An 18,902-nucleotide genomic window follows, 5' to 3' on the forward strand; every position below is an offset into this window, starting at 1 on the left:
GTGGCCCCTGGTTCTGCTGGCCCTTGGACCTCCAGGGAACCAGGGGCTGATCCATGTAAGTCATTTCCCAGCCAGGGTGCACCATCCCTGGGTACAGATCCTCCATGTGGCCCCTGGTTCTGCTGGCACTTGGACCTCCAGGGAACCAGGGGGTGATCCATGGAAGTCATTTCCCAGCCAGGGTGCACCATCCCTGGGTACAGATTCTCCATGTGGCCCCTGGTCCTCCGGAGGTCCAGGGGGATGTCTGCACACATCCATGCGGGCCAGGGTGCACCATCCCTGGGTACACATGCTACAGGCATATTCTTCAGTTTTAGCTTCTGCTGTTCCCACCATTAGTCTACTGGAACCACATGATTGACTACAAAAGGCTGACCCCTTAGTTTCACCTTGAAGTTTGGGGAGAAGTTCATGGGGGTTGACCGGGGTTAGGGTAAGGGCCTCTGGAGGTCAGACTGCAGCCCCACTCTTGACCTCCAGAGAACCAGTAGGGCGGTTCTCTGGAGGTCCAAGGGGCTGGTCAGTCCACCTCCATGCGGGCCTAGGGCTCTCCAGTCCTGGGTAGTGACGGTGGATGTCGACCCCTGGTTGTCTGGAGGTCCAGTATGTCTTGAATACAGTACAATGATGACCATGCCACCTAGGATCACCCATGCCACCATGGACCCCTACCTCCATAACCTGAACCTCTATCCCGACCCAGCCACCAGCAACCAGGCCCGGGCAAAGTCATGCCACCTTGGATAATCCATGCCACCATGGACCCCTACCTCCGTAACCTGAACCTCTATCCCTACCCAGCCACCAGCAACCAGGCCCGGGCAAAGTCATGCCACCTTGGATAATCCATGCCACCATGGACCCCTACCTCCACAACCTAAACCTCTATCCCTACCCAGCCACCAGCAACCAGGCCCGGGCAAAGCCATGCCACCTTGGATCATCCATGCCACCATGGACCCCTACCTCCATAACCTGAACCTCCATCCGAACCGGGGTACCCACTCTTAAGCACCCCCCCTGTGTTATAACCAAATAATCCGAAACGGCAAAGTGTTCGCGCCTCTGGTATGGCTGAAAGACTTCTGTGCCCCTGGTATAGCTACAAAGTATTCTAAATGGCACATGTGCTATTGACAATGTGACCCAGATGGCAAGTGCCCCGCCACTGCGTATGTCTCCAAAACGGCAGGTAGTTAAGGGTTTGCTATTGGAGACTAAGTGTCCGTGCCCGGCCCAATCACCACCAACACTTGGCCTACTAATCCTCCAGCCTGGAGCTCCAGACCCAGGGCCCTCCCCGGTCCCTCTCACCCGGGAACAGCCTCCATCCCTGGGCCTAAACTTAACCAACACCCAGCCTGGAGCTCCAGACCCAGGGCCCTTCCCGGTCCCTCTCACCCGGGAAGGGCCTCCGTCCCTGGGCCTAAACTTCACCAACACCCAGCCTGGAGCTCCAGACACCCAGGGCCCTTCCCGGTACCTCTTACCCAGGCAGAGGCCCCAAGAACCCCAGGTGGCATTTTGCTATTTAGGAGGATTCGCCGATGAACCCAGATGACAATGGTCTTCACAGCCTGGAGCTCCAGACCCAGGGCACTTCCTGGTCCCTCTCACCCGGGAAGGTCTTCCATCCCTGGGCCTAATCTTAACCAACACCCAGCCTGGAGCTCCAGACACCCAGGGCCCTCCCCGGTCCCTCTCACCCGGGAACAGCCTCCATCCCTGGGCCTAATCTTAACCAACACCCAGCCTGGAGCTCCAGACACCCAGGGCCCTCCCCGGTCCCTCTCACCCGGGAACAGCCTCCATCCCTGGGCCTAATCTTAACCAACACCCAGCCTGGAGCTCCAGACACCCAGGGCCCTTCCCGGTCCCTCTCACCCGGGAAGGGCCTCCGTCCCTGGGCCTAATCTTAACCGACACCCAGCCTGGAGCTCCAGACACCCAGGGCCCTCCCCGGTCCCTCTTACCCAGGCAGAGGCCCCAAGAACCCCAGATGGCATTTTGCTATTTAGGAGGATTTGCCGATGAACCCAGATGACAATGTTCTTCACAGCCTGGAGCTCCAGACCCAGGGCCCTCCCCGGTCCCTCTCACCCGGGAAGGTCCTCCATCCCTGGGCCTAATCTTAACCAACACCCAGCCTGGAGCTCCAGACACCCAGGGCCCTCCCCGGTCCCTCTCACCCGGGAACAGCCTCCATCCCTGGGCCTAAACTTAACCAACACCCGGCCTGGAGCTCCAGACCCAGGGCCCTCCCCGGTCCCTCTCACCTGGGAACAGCCTCCATCCCTGGGCCTAAACTTAACCAACACCCGGCCTGGAGCTCCAGACACCCAGGGCCCTCCCCGGTCCCTCTCACCCGGGAACAGCCTCCATCCCTGGGCCTAATCTTAACCAACACCCAGCCTGGAGCTCCAGACACCCAGGGCCCTTCCCGGTCCCTCTTACCCAGGCAGAGGCCCCAAGAACCCCAGATGACATTTTGCTATTTAGGAGGATTCGCCGATGAACCCAGATGACAATGGTCTTCACAGCCTGGAGCTCCAGACCCAGGGCACTTCCTGGTCCCTCTCACCCGGGAAGGTCCTCCATCCCTGGGCCTAATCTTAACCGACACCCAGCCTGGAGCTCCAGACACCCAGGGCCCTCCCCGGTCCCTCTCACCTGGGAACAGCCTCCATCCCTGGGCCTAAACTTAACCAACACCCGGCCTGGAGCTCCAGACCCAGGGCCCTTCCCGGTCCCTCTCACCCGGGAACAGCCTCCGTCCCTGGGCCTAAACTTAACCAACACCCAGCCTGGAGCTCCAGACACCCAGGGCCCTTCCCGGTCCCTCTCACCCGGGAAGGGCCTCCGTCCCTGGGCCTAAACTTAACAAACACCCAGCCTGGAGCTCCAGACCCAGGGCCCTTCCCGGTCCCTCTCACCCGGGAAGGGCCTCTGTCCCTGGGCCTAATCTCAACCAGTACCCAGCCTACCAATCCTCCAGCCTGGAGCTCCAAGATGGCATTTTGCTATTTAGGAAGATTTGCCGATGGACCCAGATGGCAATGGTCTTCACAGAACTCAGTTCCTATAAACCTGCGGAAGGGTTTTTTTGGTGTAAGGCCCCAGGATCCCTCCAGACCCTTGTATCTTCCTGGGCTACCCCTGTTACATCCCTATCCACCCCATGCTGGGGCCAAATCCTATTCAAAGGGATACCTGGATGGCAAGTCAAAGTACTCTGCCATTTAGGACAATTCCGGGATGATCCCAGATGGCAGCTTACGTAACTGCCATTCGGGATGATTCACAGATGATCTCAATTGACAGGTCGTTAAGGATTTGCTATTTAGGATCATTCACTGATGGTCTCAAGTGGCAGGGACTATCTCAAAAGGAAAAACATGTTAGCTCAGTCTGCCATCTCAGAGCATTTGTCAATGCTCTGAGATGGCAACCCCCTACTTTTGATCGAAGGAAACCCCGTAGCATGCACCCCATGCTTGTGAGGGTGAGAAACCCCAATTAAGCACGTGCTTTTGATCGAAGGTAACCCCGTATTAGCATCATTCACTGATGGTCCCACGTGGCAGGGACTATTGGAAAAACCTGGTAGCTCAGTCTGCCATCTCAGAGCATTGACAAATACTCCCAAGTGGCAACCCCCTGCTTTTGATCGAAGGAAACCCCGTAGCATGCACCCCATGCTTGTGAGGGTGGTAAACCCCAATTAAGCACCTGCTTTTGATTGAAGGAAACCCCGTAGCGTGCACCCCATGCTTTTGAGGGTGGGAAACCCCAATTAAGCACCTGGGTGCTTAAGTGGCGCAACACCGGAGCATTCAGCACATGGTCTTCAACACTGAGACACGGTAAGTTGTTTTCTGCTTCTAAATGGGAGGGAGTGTGTTTTAATGGCTTAATAGAGTTAAAATGTGTTTATTTGTGAAGACATTTAAGGGCAATTTTGCCTGCCTGATTCTAAATAGCATTTAGTGGCTGCCATTGCAGTCCACTCAAAGTATTTAAAACTGTCATTTCTCTTTTCAGCTTGAATATAAAATGACGCCGCCAAAATCCCCGGGAATTTGCCCAATATGCCAAATCCCGTACAACTACTTAGGCAAACATCTGGCGAGCCGGCACTCCATCCTGAATAAAAAAGAAAAAAGAATTTTGATTAACTATGGGACAGGGAGGGTAAATTTCCGCCACTTGCCCTGTCCCATTGTGGCATGTGGCTATTCAAAGAGCAGGGTAGATAGGCACCTGGACACAGGCCATCCCGAGGTGGACGATGGAGAACTCCAGAAAATTATTAAAAAAATTAAAAAACAGGTGACCATGGATGCCTTAAGGGCCCTCAGGGCTACTGACCCCACCCCTCCTCTGGTCTCAGGCCTGGACCTCGGACAGGAGGAAAATCAGCCAGGAACTGAGGTGTCCAAGCCGGATCCTCCAACCTGCCCCAGCTGCTCTAAAATGGCAGAAGAAAACAGGAGGCTTTGGAAGCAGCTTCGGACAAAGGAGAAGTGGCTAAAAAAGGCAAAAGCTAAACTCCACGCATTTGAAACGGTATGTAAAAGTATTTAATATATTCTACCATTTAAGATTATTTACAGATGTTCTTGAATGGCAGCTTCATTTCTACCATTTAAGGTCATTTGCATATGTTCTTAAATGGCAGCTTCATTTCTACCATTTAAGGTCATTTGTATATGTTCTTAAATGGCAGCTTCATTTCTACCATTTAAGGTCATTCACAGATGCCCTTAAATGGCAGAATGCTAAACCTTACCCTTTAACCTATAGCAGGCCCTCCAAAAGACGAGTGGTGGGGGGCCTGTCGAGGCAGACCAGGGGTCATCCGAACAAGTGGACCCCCCAGAAGATGAGGATGAAGACTCATCCTCTGAGGAGCCAAAGAAGGCTGCAAAATCGCGATTCCCATTGAGGGGATTCAAAGATTTTCCTCAACCCATCCGTAAGTAATGTCACTGCTTGTTAAAGTTTTTTCTATTTTATAAACTATACAAGTTATTTTTGTAACCTTTTTTTATTCAGTGGAGTTCATGGAGGAGTACTGGTTACACTTGAGGGGGTCCATCGGGACCAAAAAACACGTGGAAAACCAGAAGTCCAAATTGGGACGGGTAATGTCCTTCCTTAGATTTGTGAACAAGGGAAGGACAATACTCCCCAATTGGACTTTTCTGCAGGACCTTGATCGAGTTCATCAGTAAGTATCTCTCTGTAAATAATCCTAAATGGCAGCTTCATTTCTACCATTTAAGGTCATTTGTATATGATCTTAAATGGCAGCATGTGTTCATGTTGAAGTTAGAACATTTCTTTTTGAGCAGGTGGCCGGCGAAGCTCCTCAGAGAGGGGAAGGCAGAAAACACCACTAGGAATTACCTCCTGAATGTGATGGAGTTCGCGGGCTACTTTCGGGACACGCCACCAAGCACCTCGCGTGTCCCGAAAAAGGCAGTGATTGGCCTCCTAAGAGCAGTGTCCGCTGATATTAAACAGCTTAGAAAAGATGTCAACGTCCGCCAGATGTTGGTCAAAAAGCGTAAGATCAGAAGGGTGATTGCCAAGGAGGACCTCAGGAGGTGTCAGAGGCAGGCGTGCAGGAAAATCCCCCAACTGCTCGGTAATACTTTTTTTAAAATTCTACTATGTTCAAGTACTTACCTGAGTGCCTGTCATTTAGAATCATTCACAGATGATCTTAAATGACATCTTCATTTCTATCCTTTAGGATCATTTACAGATAATCCTAAATGGCAGTCACTTACCTGAGTCTTAATTTATGTTTTTGCAGACACCATCCAGACTGACCCCAGCTCACTCAACATACGCCGGTTCTATGGCTACTTTAGCATATACCTCGCCAGTATATATGGCCATAGAACCGGCGTGTTGACCAATATGACCCTGGCCGAAGTGGACGAGGCCCGGGTTGACGCCAGGACCGCAGACCAGGGCTTTGTCATTAACGTAAGCATAATGATGTTGTGCCTGCCATTTAAGACCGTTTACAGATAATCTTAAATGGCAGACATGAAGCTGTTATTTATGATAATTCACAGATGACCCTGCATGGCAGGCAACTTACCCTCTCTTTTGGAACCACAGGTGAAAGAGCACAAGACAAATCGGGCTTTTGGGCCAGCCCAAGTGTACCTCACAGTGGAGGAGTTTGGATGGCTGGAGCAGTGGCTCCAAATAAGGGAAACCCTTCAGCCATCCACTGACCTGGTATTTTTCAACGAGAACTACCAGAAGATCAAGAACCTACAACAACACCTCCAGAGCGCATGGGCAGAAATGGGGTTCTCAGGTTCCCCCACATTTACAGATTTTAGGACCTCGATAGCAACATATGTAAGTAATCATGTCAGTTTTTTTTCATGTGAAAACTTTAAATTAAAGTGAAGTATGTGACACTTTCTATTATCTTTAAAGGCTAGAGATGCATTGTCCCCGGGAACCCGGACAAAGGTCAGCAAAACGATGTGCCATGACACCGCCACAGCGGAGAAATTCTACGCAATGCACCAGACAGCTACACAGCTGTCTGAGCTGCGTAAGAGGTTCCAGGAGGCTACGGACCCGGCAGTCTCAGGTCCCGGGAAAGTGGCGGAGCCTGTCATCCTGGAGTCTTCCAGTGATGAGGGAGAAGGCGAGGGTCCTGTGAAGAAGAAGAGGGTAAGTCTTTTCATTTTAAAATATGTGCCTGCTCCAAAATGACAGGTACTTTATGTCTGCCATGTAGGATCATGTGTGCCTCCTCTTAAATGACAGGTACTTACCTTCCTGTCATTTAGGAGCTGGCACACATGATCCTACATGGCAGATGTAAAGTACCTGTCACCTAGGAACATTCACAGATGTTCTGAAATGGCAGACATTTAATCGTCCTTGTCCTTGTTATATTTCAGAGAGTAGCACCCAGGGTTGGTTCCACAAGCCAGGAGTCCCCAGAGGCCAGGGCAGAGTCCCCAGAGGCCCAGGCAGAGTCCACGGAGGCCCAGGCAGAGTCCACGGAGGCCCAGGCAGAGTCCCAGGCAGAGTCCCAGGCAGAGTCCCAGGATGAGTCCCAGGACGAGTCCCAGGACACACAGAGGAAAAGGGGCCGACAAAGTTTGTCATTCACACCAAAAAGAAGCCCCTTAATGCTATACAGGTTGCGGGAGCGACAGCGGCGGAGCACACCGCGTGTGTTTCGCCTGAGGGCCAGACAAAGAAAGTTCCAATAGTTATTTATTTATTGTTCTTTGTAATATAGTTATTTAATTCTTGATAATGGTGTTATATTTTTTGTAAATAAATGTAAATATTGTTTAAGAAATTATTTATTTATTGTTCTTTGTAATATAGTTATTTAATTCTTGATAATGGTGTTATATTTTTGTAAATAAATGTAAATATTGTTTAAGAAATTATTTATTTATTGTTCTTTGTAATATAGTTATTTAATTCTTGATAATGGTGTTATATTTTTTGTAAATAAATGTAAATATTGTTTAAGAAATGTCTCGCTTCATTACTTAAGCCTTACTTTTTGCCTTGGAGTGGCATGCATGGTTTCTATAGGTGACGGGTAGATTCATAGATCATCACAAATGGCAGGTACTTAGGGACTGAGTGGCTTTCATGTAGGAACATGTATGCCTACTCCTAAATGACAAGAATGTAAGTAAGTACATGTCAAATACTTACTTACATTCTTGTCATTTAGGAGCAGGCACACACAATCTTACATACCAGTCAACAGTACCTGCCATTTGTGATAATTTATAGATGTTCCAAAATGGCAGGAACTTAAGGGATGATGTCCAATGGGGTGCTCAGCCATCCTCCATGCAGGCCTAGGATGCCCTAGTCCTGGGTAAATAAGCTCCATGGGTGGCCCCTTGTTCTCTGGAGCTCCATGATGGTTTTGGAGAACCAGGGACTGCTCCATGGAGATTGATGTGGGCCTAGGGTCCCCCAGTCCTGGGTAAATAAGCTCCATGGGTGGCCCCTGGTTCTCTGGAGGTCCAAAGGGGATGTCAGCCCACCTCCATGCGGGCAAAGGGAGCTCTGTTCTTGGGTGGAGAAGCTGCATGTGTCCCCTGGTTCCCCTGATCCTAAGTGGCAGGTACTTAAGGGGTGAGTGCCTTCAGTATAGGGCCATATGTGCCTGCTCTTCAATGATAGGTACTTACCTTCCTGTCATTTAGGAGCAGGCACACTTGGTCCTATATTAAAGACACTCACCCCAGAAGTACCTGCCAATTAGGATGGTTCATTGATATTCCTAAATGGAATGATAGGTACTTACCCTTTATGTAAAATGGCATGTTGTCATTTAGCACCATTCAAATTATACCCAGATGGCAGCATATGCCATCCAGCATGATTCACATATCATCCCAGATGACAGCATTTGTCATCTAGGATGATTCACATATCACACCAGATGGCAGCACATGCCATCTAGGATGATTGAATGATCCATAATGGCGATACGCCACCTGGTGGCAGTTAACGGTATTACAACAAGGGTTGTCATTTAGGTTCACTAACTAACTGGTTTTCGGTGAACTTTGACCTCTTTGAGGGGCTGCACCGGGTCAAGGGTTGGCGTGAAAAATTGTTAGGGTAGGTCATATGGGTAACGAGGGATGGGGCTATTTTTCAAGCCACGCCCCATGACCCTGTGACCTTCGGTTAGCCCCCCAGGAATTTTCAAAAAAGGCCCAAAAATGCTCCGAAAAGTACACAAAAACGGTGCTCACCCTAAGTAGGGTTAGGGTTAGAGTTTGGTTATGGTTACCGTAGGGTTAGGGTTCACAGCTCCTGTCGCCAATACAGCGGCGCACAATGGAACGCTGCCCATCCCTACCCCCCACCTCTGATAAATGTCTAAAATACAATCAACAGATGAGTATTTGCGTCACGTAATTGATACATTTTAACAACACATAACAGCTGGGAAAAACTGCTTCTTTAACGGCTGAAGTTCCCTTAGCCTTCCGACACACGCCGGCTTCTAGGTGATCGGTGGCTTTAATGCAACTCACCACAGATGTCAAAAACTCCGCAGGCGCATGCGGTTGAGAGTATGACAGGTTATCCATGTATTGTTTTTTTCTATTATTTCAGGTATGGTATCTACTTAGTAGACAGCGTTTTAATGCATAACACAAAATCAACATCGACATTCAATAATTTTTTCTTTCCGTCGTTCTGGTAAGCCATGGTGATTCATTATTAGATAATTCTGTCCTGCAAAAAGAAAGATTTATTTTGTAATCTGCTCTATGCTCCCAACTGCTCTGGTGTTCCTGTTTTGGAAATGGTGCAAAGACAACATCTCCATCAAACCCTATATGTAGGTTCCACATCTGAGTTATGATGATGTCTTGTACACATTTGAAAAAGCTGAGAACTGTGAGCGACTCCTGGCACTGCATAACATTACTCTTAACACATAATCCCCGTAGTGAAACGTGGCGAAGGCAGCATGGTGCTGCAGAGATCCAGGGGATACCAGGCACAAGAAAGCTGGTCAAAGTTATAGGGAAGGGGAAATCTCTTAAAGACTTCAGAAGGTTTCGCTGTCCAGCAGTAGAGCAAAGCGAAAATGGGATATTTTAGATGATCTAAATCTAAGTACTGGTCAGAGATGCATGCATGTGACTAACTTGAGGCATAATCCAAGTTGAATAGGCAAAAGTGTACTTCTCTAGATGTGCAAAGCTGGTAGAGACAGAAGGACTTGCACTTACAGCTTTGCATCTTTGACGCACTGATTCCCGACTGAACATGAATGCACACATTTCAGATATTTACTTTATCAAAACGTCATATTACATACTCTGTTTCTTCCAGTTTACAACACTAGCTAGTGTTGGTGCATTAAATGAAATCAGAATAAAACACAATGGAGTATTTGCTTGTGACTTGCCGAATGTTGAAAAGCTTTGAGGGTTATGAATCCTCCGGCGACGCGCTTTATGAACCGCGTCCGGCTGGTGTTGGTTGTGTGTATACATACTGCGAGGCCGTTTGCAGATCACGCCGTGCGTAAGGTTCCTGCAGGAGCCGGGCTTCCACTGGCCGCTGTTGCTCTGGATCCAGAAGCAGGAATTGGGCGAAAGCACCGAGAACGCCACGTTGCGCGTTTCCCAGTTGGTGAACGATATCTCTGTGTCTTCGTTCCACACGAGGCGTCTCTCTGTGACAGGAGCACAAAGCGTGATGAGAGAAGCTTGAAAAAAAAAAAAAAAAAAAAAAAACCTGTCATACTGATTTCTGCCTCAGCTGTGCAGTTTAGTTGGATTAAATCTCCTCGTTAACCAAGCTAAGCGTGTTTCACGCCGTTTTGCCCAATTATGTGCTGATTGGTTAACAACAGATACAGGATAAGTCACCCTTGCTTTATCATAGCCGGGAGAAAGAAACTGCTCAGGGTTTCTATTGTTAACTAAATATTTAATAATCAACTGAAAATGCAATCAGGTGACATTTATTCAATACAGAAAATCAGAATCAGAATCAAGTTTAATCGCCAAGTAGGTTTGCACTTACAAGGAATTTGACTTGGTATTGATGGTGCAGATAAAAAAATAAGAATACAGTAAAATAGGAAGTAAAATGATCTGGAAATAATTTATTGAACTAAAATGAATAAGCCTGTGTTGTTAAGGTTAGTTAAGTTCTGGGCAGGAGGAAGTTGTGACTCTCTGGACCTTTCATGCTGATGCCCAGCCAAGCTCCATGCGCCTGCTCCGCATAACTCTGGATGTGCTCCCATACAAAGTTGTTCTCCGCCTCATCCAGGATGGAGAGAAGTTCTGCTCCCACTAATGGAAAAAAAAGATTAACACAGACAGAGACGGAAACAAAACCAAAATGAGCCGCTGTGCCACGTGGTCGCTAAAAGATTTCTAAACCTCGAAGCGTTTTGATGTGTTTTGTTAATTATGTTCGTTGTAGAGAAGGTCAGAGGTGCTAAGTTATATGAGCCACGTGGGAAAAGCTTGGAGCTGATGCCGATATGCTTTCTCACTTTTCTTGCAGGACGAGAGCGCGTCCTGTTGCAGTTTAAGAAGCTGCAGGTTGAAGGCGTAGCAGTGGTTCCTGAAGGGGACCCAGGCCCACTCTCCAACAGAGATGGGGCACAGTCCGGGGTAGATCCACTGATGGCTTATGGGCTCATCTGTAACGATAAATACAACTGAAGTCAGCATACAGCAACCTGAGCAAATGACTTAAAAGCCCATTTTTATCTATTTGTACTTTGATTAAAAAGAGGTTGACACTCTTGTAATCTCTTAAACCTGTCTTGATCACCAGTTCTTCAGGTTTTCAGAAGCTTTTAAAGCATTTTCTCAAGACCATGGCTGCTTTTTTACAAAGTTTTTGTACAATCCTGTCAGCAGATCAAGATATTTTGTGCATTATCGGCACCCCGAGTGATCCCTATTCTAAAAACAAAAGACTTTTCATCCTTTTATTTATACTCTAATCTTACAAGAAAATCGGACTTTTTTCTAAAGCTCTTTTAATTCACAATCAAAAAGTTAGTTTTCCTGTGACGCATAGATCCATTACTCTTCAAAATGGGAAAGACACAAAAAACGTGTAATTTAAACAGGGCAGATGTGCTAGTTAACACAACTCAGTAAATGGGTACAAGATCATACCTACACGACTAAACTTGCCCACATCTCCAGTCAGAGTAATATTTAACCAGCATTAAAAACTGAAACGTTGACAGAAAAAGACTAGACAAGGTTGAGAAAGGTTATCTTGCCTCCGTGCACTGTCAGGAGGATGGTAAGGTTTGTAAAAACAAACATTTAAACACGCAACCCTAAACTGTCGCATACAGTCCATTTGGGACTCATTATTATCCATAACAACCATCGGTTACGATCTATATGTCAACCGGTTGTTTGGAAGTGATGCCAGAGAAAGTAATTTTCTGTGCTATCATCAAAAGCTTTAACATTTTGAGTTTCTTGCATGCTGCTTGGACTTTAACTGGAACTATATGCTTTGGTCTGGTATGGAAGAAAGAACAAATACATAAAAAAGGAGCTCAAGTCAACGATAGAGGATATGTGGTGCTGTGGACCTGTTTCTCTACCAAAATCTCTGGGAACCTTGTTAGACTACATGGCTTCATGCACTCTCTGAAGTATCAGATTATAGATAATGAAAAAAATATATATATGCCAGGCTCCAAAAATAGGTGGACATTAGGTCTTTCAGCAAAATAGTGATCTAAAACACATGGCCAAATCAGCACAGGAATAATTAACCGGACACAAAATCAAACGGCATCCATGATGATCTTAGTCTCCAGACTTTAGCCCTGCAGAAAACATGTAGGGTGAGGTGAAGAGAAGAGAGAACAAGAGAGGACAGACGAGCCAAGGTGGTCCAGAGAGATTGTTCAAAGAGGAACGGTCAAAGATAGCGATATCTCTCACTCCATCAAAACAGAGATGTCCAAGTCTGACTGTAAGCAGCAAGAGAAGAAGAGCTAAGAATGAATGTCTGGAAGAGGTTTAATGGTGTAAAATTCTAACCTCACCCTCGCCATATGAATTTCACTCCGCCTAGCTCCACTCATCCATCTGGGACAGATCCATAGGAATGGCGTTTCAGAAGGCTGGGCCTTATCAAAAATCCTTGCATATGATTGGATAAGCCACTTGTCTGTCATCTTTATCGACGTGCTATTTCAACCACTCACACCGAAGCCAACCCGTGACGCCGCCACGGACGCGCCCCGGAAAACAAAACTTGCCAAATCCGATCGGGAGAAGGGCGAAAACATCGTTTCCACCAACAAAAGCCTTCAGAGCCATTCTCTGATATTCTTTTAATGAAACAATCTTAGGTAGATTGGACAACACGGAAGAAATAGCAGCATCAATGTTAACGCTTGCTTCCTCGATGCAAGCCGCCATTGTTGTCTGAATCAAAACAGTCTCACGGTCGCTTCTCCACTACATCACATCTATGAAACTCCAGCCCTGCGTCCTGATTGGCTGGACAATAAAATTGGTTGAAGAAATCACTGATCCATAGCCTAGCTTCACTCAGAGGTCCCAGATGGATGTGAGTGAAGCTAGGCGGAGCTAAGCGGAACAAAATTCAGCTGGCTAGGGTCAGGTTAGTAAAATTCAGCAGTTTGATGGAATCAAGCAATTTTACAAAACAACAGATAGGACTTAAAATGAGCACAAAAAAAAGAAACAAACAAAAAAAATGACTGAAACATGCTTAGAATCCAGAAGAAATATGTATCAACACCAAAGATTACAGAAGACTGTTTCCTTGAAGCACATATTTTCCTCGATTTTTGAAAGCCAAGGATTAGACATCACATTCTACGCCTTATAAACATTCATTTAACCACTTTTAGTATTTAGATACATACCACTAATTTGACAAATAGCAGCGTCCAATTTAGCATCACAGGGAGTCATAGTCCACTGTCCTGTAGAGGTCATGTGACCGCACCCAGCCATCTGATTGGGCTCTCTATCTTTCCAGTTCGAGTATTTCACCTCCTCATCGCCTAGCCACGTGAAGCTTCGCCCCTGAGCATGCACAATAGAGCAAACGCATTTGTTAGACACTCTCAGGCTCATTCAAATATAAACACGGGTTGTTCGGTTCGTGGCCTTACTCCGTGGTTAAAGAGAGAAATCCAAGCTGGCTGCCGCAGGCTGTTGATAAGCAGCGTCAGATAGGCCTGCTGGTATGGATCCCTCACTGCTGCAAGCGTCCCGTTCAAAGATTCACAGAGGTACAGCGCACCGGTCCAGTCAAGACGCTTCTGCACAACCCGATAGGTCACTCCTCCTAGCTCCACGGGCTTTGACAGGGAGGCAGGAATGAGGGTGGGAGCTGGAGGCAGGCCTCGATCTAAAGTCAGACATGATGATTACGTTCTGTTGACCAGTTTACCTTTTATTCTCATTTTTAGTTTTTTTCCCTAAACATCATACCTGGCTGCTTTTGACAGATGAAGCCATTGTTCTCCATTTCGCAGGCTCGGGAGGCCCACATGCCACTTTTCCTCTCTGGGTTGCCGTGAATCATCACTACGCAGTTCCCCTGAGGCAGCAGTGAAACGGTCAGAGCCGCGACACAAACCCGACACGGAGGCCCAACATTAAGGGAGAGCGTGGGGAGTACCGGCGTCTTGTTGTGATGCGGTCCGCTGTTGTCGACTGGCTCTCCCGGCGCCCAGTTGGTGTAGCTGAGCAGGCCGGTTTTGGCCCACCTGAAGTGGCCCTTGGAGTCTGAGGTCAGGCCCACCCAGAGGTCAGCGCTGACGTTCTTTAACAAGGTGGTGATGAAAGCTGTGAAAGGAAAGAATCGGCTGTTTCCCCGTCTGCTTCGCGTTGCGGATCGTAGCTTTGCGCCGGCCAAGGCCTCCTGCAATTACCTTGGTCTAAATGATTGGATACCAGAGCCAGCGCGCCTCGCTGGCTTTCACATTTCAGCTTGGCGGCAGACCACGTGTTCCGGGGTGACTCAAATACTTTGAAACACTACGTACACCATAGATGACATTTCATTTAAAAAAAAAAGGGGCAGAATTAAGGCTTGGGTGTCTAATTTTATATAATACATAAATGATCCTGAACTCTAGGCACTTTAGAAACACCTTATGCTGATAGAAGGACCACCCACTGGGACAGCCCGATGGTGGATGAGGGGACGGCGGCGTCGGAGGAATGGTCCCTGTCACGTTCACCCTTTTGCAGACGTAGGGCAGGTCAGAGTGACACTTCTGATCCGCCCAGTCTCCTATTTACATGGGACAGACACACAAGCTCACCTGCTGCACGTCTCTTTGTGTTTGGTTTTTAGTCTGACGGGATTTCTTTCTGGTAGATTTCACCTTTGCTGGCTGACATGTGGATGCACTTGCGATCGCGGCTGACCGCTTGCGGCCTGCCGAGCGCCCACGAAACGTAATTGAGCACAGAGTGGTCGGACCAGCGGAAACGTCCGTCGTTTTCGTAGGTGTGAAGCCCGAGCCACCAGCTGTCCACCTCGGACTTCACCATCTATGGGTGAGATAGAAGAAAAAAAAAAAACGATGAAAAAACATGTTGGAAGCTAGCATTCCTGTAAAAAACAACAACAACAAAAAACACAATCACACTGCAAAAAGGGAACTAAAAGTATGTAAATTTTTCTTGAAATTAGTGTATTTTTCCTTTATTTGAGCAGCTAAATAAGACTACTTGCCAATGTAATAAGAGTTTTGCACTTAAAATAAGAATATTTTATCACCATCATCTTATTTCAAGTGCATGATATCTAATTATCTTATTTTAGGGGCAAAAAGTCTTATTTAGCTGCTCAAATCAAGGGAAAATATACTAATTCTAAGAAAATTTTGCTTACTTTTAGTTCCCTTTTTGCAGTGCACGGGTTCATATTTAATCTAGCCGCACATGCTTGATGTTCTCTTCCGAATAATTAGAATTATTTCTGATAAAGGCTCTAGCACCTTGCTTAAAATGTTGGCCAGGAAAGCCTGCTCCTCAGCTGAGTGGACTGAGGCGAGCGAGGAACCAGACCAGGAGCAGATCCTCTTGGCCTGGTCCCAAGTGGTGCGATGGTCGAAAAACTTATACTCAGCCTCCTGGAATCCGATCCACTTTGGAGAACTGGCGCCTGGTTGGTAAAAGATAAGACGGGGCAGGCGTGACACATCTGAGGATCTAAGCACAGTGTGTGACGAGAAAAACTGAAACCAAAAGTAAAACAGAGCAAACCTTCTGTTACTTCTGGGATCACCTCAACACTTCCTAAAAAAAAACACAGAGAAAGAGAAACATCTGAATTGCAAGGAAATGATAACGAGCAGAATTGTGCTGTACGGCGCATATAAAATGCCAGGATTTTGTGACGCAAAAAAATAAAAAAGAAACTGTGGAAAATCCTTTCAGAAATGTTTCCACCTTTAATGTAAAATATGTACAAGTAAGAAAGAAAATCTGCCATAAACCAGTTAAATAAGTGTGTAGACATTCAACTAACACTTTGGGACCCAAAACGAGTTTTGGTCCCAAAGTGGTTCGAATCCCACAGACATTTAAGTGGAATGTACAAAGTTGCAATAAAAAATATAAGATGATTATTGTTAATTTTTTTTTTTTGTTACACTCTGGGTCTACTTTTCCTCAGACTGAATTAGACTGTTGAGGATAGATGAAAAACTAATTCAAGTCAGTATTGACCCAAAAACCTTTTGGTGTCTGGAAGAAGCTTTAAGATGAAGCAGAACTATATATTTTTTCCCAGGATTACGGCAAATCTAAAGCGCGCATCCTAATAAAATATAGAATAGCTTCAGCAAGAAGAACGTTATTGGAAAAGTAGTGAAGCCTGAAATATATTTTCCTGCAAGTGTACTGCAAGTGACTTTGGTGTTGTGTACCATAACAACCCAACAAAAACCTACATCTAACACGATGAACTTGTATATGAGCATAAAGTGAAAGGGTTTAGTATTAGAAATCGGTCTAGTGATTTTATACCTCTGGGAATCTTGCAGATCCAGTCTAACGCGGCGTCACAGTGCATGGCCAACCAGGTCATAGTGCCCAAGTCCGCTGCAGCACACTGCCGGTTGTTGTAGTGGTAGCGGCCGAAGTTCTGGTATGTTAACTGAGATACGAGTGAAGAATAAACAGCATGTCGTTCAGTCATCTGAGTCAGCTTCTCTTAGAAATGATGCATGTTTGGGTAGTGATTGCACCCACAGGCAGACCATCGCTCCACTTCCAGCTGCCGTTGTCCATGGGATTCCTGCGGTTCAGACCGATCCAAAACCACTGCTGCTCATGCTCCTCTGACTCTCTACGGCGACATCATCATCATCATCATCATCATCATTGTCACAATGAAAGTAGATCGCAATCGATGCAGTGTCCACCACAGATACTAGCATCCCAGGTAAAAACGTGTAAAAAGCCATAAAATAAATCCACATTTTACTGCAACAGCATGATCTCACAGAGAAAAATAGGGTTTAGGTCTGGGGACTAAGATGTTTGTGGAGTAATGATGACTTAAAGTCGTCAACGTTGATTTGGCCATATATTGTGGGTCATTATGTGGACAGACCCAACTGGGACCCATTTGCAGTTTTCTGGCAGAAGCCCCCTAGGTTTTTATTTGAAACATCCCGATTCCTTCGGGCGTTTGTGAGAGAAACATGCCCACAGAATCACAGATCCTCCACTGCACAATAGACATCATACAGTCTGTTTCAGTAACATCGTTTCCAGTTCAAGTTCCAGCAGAAAACTCAGGGTTATGTTTGTAAAGGTAGTGCAAAATAATTATTTCTCCTGGAACACGTCTCAAACAACTGATTGACTACACAAAGCATTTAATGGTTCTTATGGACACTCTGTTGTTGTTTTTGAGCTTATGAGCCTTTTTTCTTCACATTCTCCTCAGAGTTCTTGGAGGAAGAAAAGAAAAAAAAAACAAGTCCTTGTCAAGAGTTTGTTTTTCACAGTTTTATTTATTTATTTTTTTACTTTTTCATAATTCTGAACGTAGACATGAGGTTATTTAGGTCAGCGTCAATACGAAGACCAATACACCTCTGCCTTACTTGTTCCCTTTTCTTTCCCATTTTGCAAAGGGACCAGGAGAACTGGAACGACCTCATAAAAGGACCTTTTTATGAGGATCATTTGATGAAATGAATTTGATAGGATCTGGCAGGGGTGTCAATAACGCCGACGCCGGTGGTTTTGTTTTCAATAATGTTAGGTGTGAGGATGTGCGACTGCAGCACAATTTGAATTCACCTCAAGGCTTTGTACACAGCGTTACCATGGGCCCTAAGGGGGTGATACATTCAGAGACAAAAGGAAAATCTTTTTTTTAAACCCACTAGACACTAAAAGCAATGTTTCGTCCAGATTCATAACACCCTCTTGATCTTTTTCAGATTACTTAATGTGCTAATGTTAACCACACAAAAAACAAAGGCATACAGTGGGTCAAAGAATACACTAATTAGAAAAAAAACATTTTCCTCCTTTATGTGGCAAATAATGTCATATGTATAAAAAAAAAAGAAGCTCAATAACCGTGTTACATACGTTTTGAGCCCCCTTTTTTGATCTGATTTCAAAGTTTTGTCCTCTTGGTTGACTCACTGTCCATACGCACCCAAACGTCTCATGGAGGACCTGGAGGATAAACTGCTCCTCCTCGGGGTTGCCGATGCTCAGCAGGTTGCCTCCGTGTCTCCGGCAGAACAGGTGGGCGTCCAGCCACTTCTGCTTCTGCTCCAGGTCGGAGTTGTGAAAGACCTGCGCACAAGCCCGATGTCAGTCCACTTACAAATGCAACAAGAACTGCTTCTTCAACTTGCAGTGAGGTGTACAGTCTTTGTCCTGAAGTTGTTATTAAAGGCATACTATGCAACAATTTTCAGTTAATTAATGTGTTCTATACCGTTTTTGATTATTAAAGGTATACTATGCAACCTGGGTTGATTTTCCAGCGAGGCTCCCCCCAGAGGGCGAAAGTAAAAGTGCACTGTTGTAAAGATGCTCAGCTGTTCTGGTTTCTCCGTCAAGCCAGGCGCGGTTGTTTTGAGCTTAGCAGACAGGCGAACGCAACGAAAAGTAAAAAAAAACGGCAGTACAAACAATGACTAACAGTGAAAGTATGAACATCAGGGTTTCCCGCAGCGCTATCTCAAACTCACGCTACCGCCTCGCCAACATTCAAAAAAAAAAAAAAAAAAAAAAAAAACCTTACGGTTCTTTGTTGTTGCTTTCGCACGTGCATATAGTGAATGGCAGGGCAAAAACACATGGAGTTCTCGCCGTAAAGCA

General features: G+C 46.3%; 2 protein-coding genes across 5 annotated transcripts in view; one reads left to right on the plus strand and one right to left on the minus strand.

The window, feature by feature from the left end:
• mrc2 (mannose receptor, C type 2) overlaps window positions 1-18,902 on the minus strand; it is a 52,753-nt gene that overhangs the window by 8,745 nt on the left and 25,106 nt on the right. For both annotated transcript variants that reach the window (XM_036147799.1, XM_036147798.1), the window contains exons 13-27: window positions 18,229-18,371; window positions 16,800-16,896; window positions 16,575-16,704; window positions 15,810-15,842; window positions 15,542-15,708; window positions 14,924-15,092; window positions 14,687-14,829; window positions 14,465-14,570; window positions 14,212-14,378; window positions 14,022-14,130; window positions 13,700-13,938; window positions 13,448-13,610; window positions 11,063-11,212; window positions 10,743-10,856; window positions 10,049-10,228 (exon numbers count right to left, since the gene is read on the minus strand). In XM_036147799.1, the coding sequence (XP_036003692.1) occupies window positions 10,049-10,228; window positions 10,743-10,856; window positions 11,063-11,212; window positions 13,448-13,610; window positions 13,700-13,938; window positions 14,022-14,130; window positions 14,212-14,378; window positions 14,465-14,570; window positions 14,687-14,829; window positions 14,924-15,092; window positions 15,542-15,708; window positions 15,810-15,842; window positions 16,575-16,704; window positions 16,800-16,896; window positions 18,229-18,371 (2,110 nt within the window). The remainder of the gene's footprint in view (window positions 1-10,048; window positions 10,229-10,742; window positions 10,857-11,062; window positions 11,213-13,447; window positions 13,611-13,699; window positions 13,939-14,021; window positions 14,131-14,211; window positions 14,379-14,464; window positions 14,571-14,686; window positions 14,830-14,923; window positions 15,093-15,541; window positions 15,709-15,809; window positions 15,843-16,574; window positions 16,705-16,799; window positions 16,897-18,228; window positions 18,372-18,902) is intronic.
• Window positions 3,450-7,350, plus strand: LOC118556546. Of its 3 annotated transcripts, XM_036147802.1 has the most exons (10): window positions 3,450-3,866; window positions 4,394-4,569; window positions 4,807-4,978; window positions 5,059-5,233; window positions 5,358-5,653; window positions 5,825-6,000; window positions 6,139-6,387; window positions 6,469-6,711; window positions 6,945-6,989; window positions 7,053-7,350. In XM_036147802.1, the coding sequence occupies exons 2-10, from the start codon at window positions 4,477-4,479 to the stop codon at window positions 7,260-7,262; spliced, it is 1,659 nt and encodes a 552-aa protein (XP_036003695.1). In that variant the 5' UTR covers window positions 3,450-3,866; window positions 4,394-4,476; the 3' UTR covers window positions 7,263-7,350. The 3 variants fall into 3 exon arrangements, with proteins under 3 accessions (XP_036003695.1, XP_036003693.1, XP_036003694.1); XM_036147800.1 differs by having other exon boundaries at window positions 3,450-4,569; XM_036147801.1 differs by having other exon boundaries at window positions 3,450-4,569; window positions 4,810-4,978.

Source organism: Fundulus heteroclitus, chromosome 16, assembly GCF_011125445.2.
Source record: "Fundulus heteroclitus isolate FHET01 chromosome 16, MU-UCD_Fhet_4.1, whole genome shotgun sequence".
NCBI lineage: Eukaryota > Metazoa > Chordata > Actinopteri > Cyprinodontiformes > Fundulidae > Fundulus > Fundulus heteroclitus.

Excerpts from the sequence above, each read along its gene's own strand:
- LOC118556546 (XM_036147800.1), top strand. The coding sequence starts at position 4,057 with ATGACGCCGCCAAAATCCCCGGGAATTTGCCCAATATGCCAAATCCCG. Across the intron at positions 6,001-6,138 it reads ACCAGGGCTTTGTCATTAAC|GTGAAAGAGCACAAGACAAA; the intron begins GTAAGCATAATG and ends TTGGAACCACAG. Across the intron at positions 6,388-6,468 it reads GGACCTCGATAGCAACATAT|GCTAGAGATGCATTGTCCCC; the intron begins GTAAGTAATCAT and ends TTATCTTTAAAG.